Genomic DNA, 7,881 nt, shown 5'->3' on the forward strand with positions numbered 1-7,881 from the left:
TACATGGGGGCAGGATCTTTGACCACATGGGGGCAGCTATATTGTGTGTTGCGATGATGATCAATCTGCATATTACTTTTTTATTAGATAGGATAGAGGCCTGGTACAGGGGTGGGGGCCAGCTGGTTTGCCCTGAAGGGTGTCCCGGATCAGGTGGGGTTTCCCTTAGGGTGTGGGGTGGCCTGAGCAAGGGGCCTGTGGTGGTTTGCAGGCTGGCCACGCCCCCTGGCGACCCAAGCAGAGGCCCTGGTATCTGGAATTTATTTTCCTTCTACAATTGAAACTTTGTAGCCTGGAGCAGAGCCAAGCCTGGGGCTCCCTCCGAGGCCGGTAGCCATTTGTGTTGGGGTTATAATTGAAACTTTGTTGCCTTAAGCAGGTGGGCCCGGCCAGGGTGTTCGAAAAGTTTTGCTTCCCCTGTTGCCTGCGGCAACCCTGGCCTGCTCTCTCAAGCTCCATTCTGCCGCCATTTGTTTGAATTTGTTTACCTTCTATAATTGAAACTTTGTAGCTTGAGTGGAGGCTTAGGCCTGGCTAGGGCAGGCGGAAAGCTTGGCTTCCTCTGTTACCTAGGAAACCTTGCTCTCTGTGGCTGTAGCCATCTTGGTTTGGGTTAATTTGCATACTCGCTCTGATTGGATGGTGGGCATGGCTTGTGGGCGTGGCTTGTGGGTGTGTTGGAGGTATGGTCAATTTGCATATTTGTCTATTATTAGAGAAGATAGATTTTTTTAAAGCCTATCCTGTGACTTCTTAATGAAATAAAATAACTCTAAAGCTGATGTCCTTTTCCTCTACCTCACTGTCTCTCTGTCAGTGTACTGCTTGGTATTACACTATCCTTAGATTTATTAGGTGCAGTCCCCTTGCTGTGTTTCTGACTAATTAGTGGTTAATAGTCATAAGCAGGGGTCCTCAAACTTTTTAAACAGGGGGCCAGTTCACTGTCCCTCAGAACGTTGGAGGGCCGGACTATAGTTTGAAAAAAACTATGAACAAATTCCTATGCACACTGCACATATCTTATTTTGAAGTAAAAAAACAAAATGGCAAAAACACCCGCATGTGGCCCGCGGGCCGTTGTTTGAGGACGCCTGGTCATAAGTAAAGCATAGAAATAAAATTAATAATATTTACCCAAAATATCTCACTAATATATTGCAGTTGGTATATTTAGCATATTTAATATTGATTATCAAGTTTTTCTCCCTATAACAATAAAAATTTAATTAGTATCCCAAATGGAGAACATATTGGCTACCAACAGTTGTAAGTATGTAATTGCTGCTCTTTATATTAAGTCCTCTTTATAAAGATTTATCAGATTTCTTAACTGGTCCAGGAGGATTTCCAGGTAAATTATAAAGGATAATATTGTATGCATTACATCAAATTATTAATGTATTTATATACATAATTCTCTCCCTCTCTCTCTCTCTCTCTCTCTCTCTCTTTCTTTTTCCAACTTCAGGACTTCATGTATTTTGAAAGATCACCACAACATTCATCAAGATAGATGGACACAGAAAATCAGCAGTTATGGTTTTTAAAAAGTTAGAAAAGTTGGATTTGGCTTACAGTCAACCCTCAATTATTTGCTTTTGCAGATTACTTTTATTTCATGTAAGCTCTGACAGGCAGCCTGAGAGTGTAAGAACGCAGTCTAATGTGCATTTCAGTTGAGAATCTGTCTCGTTGTCTACTTGGTATACTAGGAGTTCATCCTGAAAAAGCTTTGACTCATTAACCAAGTAAATGTAGATATGATGAGCTGAAAAACACTTTAATATAAGATAGGGGAAAATGAATCCCAGAGTTCTCACATTAATAGGTAATGGTCATCAACATAATCTCTCACCAACGACAAATTTGACTTGAGGTGAAAAGAACGATATTCTTCATCTTTAAAAAAACAAACAAAAAGGAAGGCAGGCAGAAGTATTCTATTTTATTGTACAAGGAACATTTTACCTGTGTACATGTATCAATGCCTCATTTTGCAAAATTTATAAAAGTTTCTATGGAAAACTTGATTTTACTATCAAATAAAACATTTTTATCATAAGGTTTATGTTTTCCATGCCTGTCCCCTTGTTCATGGACAGTCAGGAACTGCCTTATATATGAAGACAAGGTCAGACTATCAGGAAAAAAGGTGACCAGGGCCACAGCTACTCTAGATCTCTTAGCAACTTAGAGACATCAGTGCCCTTATAAAAAGTTTGTATTTAACACATTTAACCTCTTTTGGTCACAGATGCCTTATATATAAAATAGTCTCAGCCAAATCTCTAAGATTGCCTATTGAACCTTTGTATCTCCTTTGAGGTAACACAGAGGAGATAACTTTTTTCTTTCAAGAAGATCCCTGATAAAAAATGTGCTGTTTGAATGGCAAGAGTTGGAGTTTTATTTTCAAATTTTAAAATGTGACAGTCTGAGTAGCACTTTGTAAAAACTATAAATTTTGACACTGCTTACTATTGCTTTGCTGCATTTTAAGTAATAGATAAATTTGAATATATGCAAAGATAATAAAACAATGAACTTTCTATAGATTATATAGGATAAGTACAGAATATATAAGAACAATGTAGTTAAAATATAAATTGTACTTGTTTGTATTAACTAATTAACAACATGCTATGTCAATGACTACACTGTGATAAATCCACTTGCTTTTATTGCACTTTAGCAGCCTATCTGGACATGTACTGTGTGTCTTTTTAACGCAGCCAGTACATAGAATGGAATGTGTTCTTCTGCTTCTTATTAAAAAAATAATAATAATAAGCTGAGTGCTCTTAGGTTTGGTTATTCTGATATTAGGGCCTTTAGCCACAATTCTTATTGAAGTGAAAGAAAGCTGCCTAAGTTTTTAATTATATTCATCTTTTCATGGCAAAAATTGTCTACTCAGTTTCTTGTAATGTTCATTTTTATGCATGACTGCTAGCTTTTAAAAAAATGGAAAAACTGCTGCTTTCTAAACTACTCATTACCTTGTATTTGAAAATGCAGTTGTACTCTTACACATATATATTGTTCCTTATAATAATGTCTAACATTTTCTATAGAAAATAAAATTGTATTCAGAAAATTTATATAAACTGTTCATTTTTACTTGCTTATACCGCATTTCAGGACCTGCTGTATAATACTAAAAAAAAAAAATTATTTTTACCATATAACATTTTAAGTTTTTGTTGTAAGTTTTTGTGGTATTAACTTGTATCTTACAGTTACTATAATTCCTCTTTCTTTAAGAAAGAATGTCATATTTTATGCTACAGTTCATATTATTTCTACCTTTCTTAATGATATTTTATTGTGTAAAATAGGTCAGATTAATTTTGAAAAGTATTCTCTGAAATGTGTGTTTTCTTCATATTGTTTTTTATTTTTAAATAAATATAACCTATACTAATAAAACGGTAATATGCTAATTACACCAGGAGACCTTCCAGACGTCCTTCGGACAAAGCCATGGTGGCGGGGCTGAGGCAGAGGCAGTTAAGGGCAATCAGGCCAGGAGGGGAGGGCACTTGGGATTATCAGGCTGGCAGAGGGGCAGTTGGGGATGAGCAGGCCAGGGGGGGGGCAGTTTGGGGCAAGCAGGCCAGCAGGGGGATATTTGGGGGTGAGCAGGCCGGCATGGGGGGGCAGTTGGGGGCAATCAGGCCGGCAGGAGGGCATTTAGGGGTGATCAGGCTGCAAGGCGGGGTGCAGTTGGGAGCAATCAGGCTGGCAGGCAGAGTGGTTAGGGGCGATCAGGCAGGCAGGCAGGTGAGCAGTTAGGAGCCAGCGGTCCCGGATTGCGAGAGGGATGTTTGACTGCTGGTTGTGGGATCGGGCCTAAACCCGCAGTCGAACATCCTCCAAGGGGTCCCAGATTGGAGAGGGTATAGGCCAGGCTGAGGGACACACCCTCCTGTGCATGAATTTTGTGCACTGGGCCACTAGTAGCTTATAATAAAATACTGTTTTATTTTTGGACTTGTGATTAAGTCTTTGCTATAAACTGAATGTTTGTATTCCCTCCAAAATGTATGAATTAATTACCCCAATGTGATGGTATTTGGAGGTAGGCCCTTTGGAGGAGGGATAGGCCAGCACCTTTATCTTGGGCTTACTAGCCTCCAGAACTGAGAGAAATAAAAGTTTGTTGTTTAAGCCACCAGTCTATAGTAGTTTTGTAACAGCAGCCCAAATGGATTAAGATAGTAATTTGGTACTGAGAAGGGAGATGCTGCTATAAAAAATACCCACATGAGGATGATATGTGGTAGAAAGTTTTATTTGCATGGAATTATATCCCTTGATTTTCAAAGTCCCATTTCCTACCATATCTGGAAAATGTGCAGCTGGGGATTCAGCAGAGCTAAAAGCAAAGCCAATGTCCAGTGTTTCCATTCTGTGGTGGAGTTGAGTCCAGCAGGGTATCAGATTAATTTTAGTTCATCAGTCTCTTGTGTGTGGGGTCCACATGGCTGTGGGCCATGTGGGTGAATGCAGGGGAGCACACCACCTACAACAAGAGGGCCAAGAGAGAGAACTCCCTTTCTTAGGAGCTTATGTATCTCAGATTTCCCACCCTTGCAGTGCCAAGCCTATTCTGGCCAATGACTTGCTCCCACGAGTGACTGACAAATAATCACCTTCCCTTCATCATTTAGAACTTATTGGGCATGCATCTATTCTTTCTTTGTCCAGTCCCTCCCCCTGGGATCTGTGGCAAACAGACCTGTAGAGTGTCAAATGCTTTCTAGCACTAATGGCATGGCTATATTATCTGGCCTTTCCTTTGCTTCTTTTCTGTTATTTAATTAATAACTGAGTTAAGTACAATGGTGTAAATTTTACCCTCCTCCCCACTATTTCCCCTTATCAATAATTACTTTATTGAGCATCCATTAATTCATCGCTTAACTATTTCTGAAGACAGAGGGAAATGCAAAGGTAAAAAATACATAGCTGCTATTCTCAGGGATTCTCAAACTAATGAATGAGACAGGCTTTAAAATAAACAAAATACACATCTTTGAGGACCACAATGGACATGTGTATTCTGTGGAATGTTGTAGGACAATAGAGGCCATGGTCACTAGCACCATCTCATGTGCTGTATAATATATTTCTGCCCTATTTAATCACACAGTCTAGGCCCAGGTAAACCTCCAGGCACTACTAAAGGGGAATAAGATGCATTTTTCATTCTTGTCTGAAAGTTGAATGCATAGTAAATACAATTGGAGGGTCAATTTAGCAAAATTTTATCAAGCCAAGTTGGGATAGTAAACATAGAATCCAGGAGAGTGGTACATGAACAGTGCTCAACCAACATTTGTGGAATGAATGACAAAATTTCTATGTGTATGACATTGCGCTGTGTTCAAGAAGACAAATGAAAAGGTATCCTCTATCCCTCAGTAAGGCTAAAGCAAGTAAGTATGTAATTGCAGCACAAAACTAAAGAATTTGTGCATAAAATAAAAATTATTTTGTTTCACATGTATATTAACTCCCCCAACTGCATCATGAGATATCCATCAATACCATTTTTCAAAGGATATAACAACAGAATAGGTCCAGAGCCATGGAGGCATGGAACAAACTTACATCCCAGAGGGGAGGTGTGTGTGTTTGCGGGGGGCAGGGGGAGAGACAGGAAGAGATTAACCAAAGAATTTATATACATTTATGTGTAACCAATGGACAGAGACAATAGTGTGGTGAAGGAGATAACCAAGATGGCGGGGCAGGTAAATGCCTATACTCACTGCCTCCCACAACCACATCAAAATTGCAACTAAAATACAAAACAACCATCATTCAGAACCACCTGAAAGCTGGCTGAATGGAAGTCATACAATTAGAGAAGTAAATAAGAAAGCACATTGAGATTGGTAGGAGGGGCAGAGGTGCAGATTGGGCTGGACCAGCACCCACATTTGCTGCTTTTTTTTAAACAGGAGGGCAATCATCTCTGCGAAGGCCACCCATGAGGAGCAAGGGATCCCAGCCCCATACCAGACCCCCAGCCCAGGCTCCCAGAGCTGGGAAAAGAAGTTCCCATGACCATGGACTATAAATACCAGAGGAAATTGTAGCTGAGAGACTCAGAGGCTGCCGGAGACCCAGGTGTTCCTCTTAAAGGGCCCATGCACAGACTTACATGGCCCAGCTTCCTCTGAGCTCCAGGGCTAGGCTAGGGTACCCAGACACATCCAAGGAGGAACTGGATTACCTGTCATCGAGTCAGGAACTCAGGAGTGGCTTTCTCAGAGACTGAGGTGCTCACAAGGGTCATTGTTCCTGGGCTGGGACCTCCTCTGTCACAGGGCTGACTGGCAGCCATATCTGTTTACTCTGCCCTGATGACTCCCTGAGACCGCAATTCAATTTACAGCCCCACCCAACCTGTTTGCAGCAGCTTTTGCAGATGAATGGCCTGTCCTTGCTCAGGCTAAAATCTCTCAAACAAGCTGCAGCTGGGTTGGTGTGCCCCAAACCTATCAAAAAGAGGCCCAAGACACTGTACTAGCACAAGCCTGCTGTACTTCACAGCTGGGCCTCGCATGGGCACCTTCAAGCCCAATACAAATAGCTCCTGCAGGGTGGCCCCAGGCAGTGGCTGACTTTGCATCTGCCAGAGGCCCTAGAGCCAGGGCACCCAGTAGACAGCTTCAGACCATACCAGATTGCAATTCTACACATCCATAAATGGCACACTCAAGAGGGAGACTCAGTGAACACCAAAGCCCCCTGAAGAAAATCCTGTTCCATAGGGTATTTTCTGCATAGAAGCTCTCCCACTGTAGCTGCAGCTGGTCCTCACAGCCAACTGGCCCAGAGATGAATTTCTCCCAGTGACACAGCAATCAAGGCTCAACTACAAGACTGTGCACACAGCCTACACAGGGTTGCACCTAGAGTGCCCAGCTCAGGTGACTGGGGAGGCTGAGCCACTGGGCCCTACAGAACACCTACTACACAAGGCCACTCCACCAATTCCAGGAGACATAGCAGCTCTACCTAATACATAGAAACAAAGACAAGGAACCAGCCAAAATGGAAGAAATGAAAACAAGCAAACCTTTGGATATGCACTTCAAAATCATGGTTATAAGGTTACTCAAGGATCTTCATGAGACTTTCAAGGATCTTAGGGAGAAAGTCAAAGACATGAAAAATGACCAGTCAAAGATTAAGCATACACTAACTGCAATAAAGAATAATTTACAGGGATTTAACAGTAGTAGAGTGGATGATTCTGCTAATCAAATAATGAGGTGGAATATGAGGAAGCAAAAAACACCCAATTAGAAGAGCAAAACGAAAAAAGAATCCAAAAATAGGAAGAAAGGTTAAGGAGCCTCTGGGACAACTTCAAACTTACCAACAGTCACATTATGGGAGTGCCAGAAGAAGAGAAAGAGCAAGATATTGAAAACCTATTTGAAGAAATAATGACAGAAAACTTGCCCACCTGGTGAAAGAAATAGATTTACATGTTCAGGAAGCACAGAGGGTCCCAAACAAGAGGAACCCAAAGAGGACCGTGCCAAGACACATCATGATTAAAATGCCAAGGGTTAAAGACAAAGAGAGAATCTTAAAAGCAGTAAGAGAAAAGCAGTTAGTAAACTACAAGGGAGCACTCATACAACTGTCAGCTGATTGCTCAACAGAAACTTTGCAGACCAGAAGGGAGTGGCAAGAAATATTCAAAGCGATGAATAGCAAGGACCTACAACCAGGATTATTCTACCCAATAAAGCTCTCATTTAGAACAGCGTCACAAACAAGAAAAAGCTAAAGGAATTCATCATCACCAAGCCAGTATTACATGAAATGTTAAAGAGTATTCTTGAAGAAAAA

General features: G+C 41.1%; 1 protein-coding gene across 1 annotated transcript in view; it reads left to right on the forward strand.

The window, feature by feature from the left end:
* The window catches only part of PLSCR4 (phospholipid scramblase 4), a 53,118-nt gene extending 49,973 nt beyond the window's left edge, over positions 1–3,145 (forward strand). Inside the window, exon 9 of the mRNA XM_054714120.1 lies at positions 1,472–3,145. Coding sequence (XP_054570095.1) covers positions 1,472–1,516 — 45 coding nt within the window. The 3' untranslated portion in view covers positions 1,517–3,145. The remainder of the gene's footprint in view (positions 1–1,471) is intronic.
* The last annotated feature ends 4,736 nt before the right edge of the window (positions 3,146–7,881 follow it).

Source organism: Eptesicus fuscus, chromosome 3 (assembly GCF_027574615.1).
Source record: "Eptesicus fuscus isolate TK198812 chromosome 3, DD_ASM_mEF_20220401, whole genome shotgun sequence".
NCBI classification, from domain to species: Eukaryota; Metazoa; Chordata; class Mammalia; order Chiroptera; family Vespertilionidae; genus Eptesicus; species Eptesicus fuscus.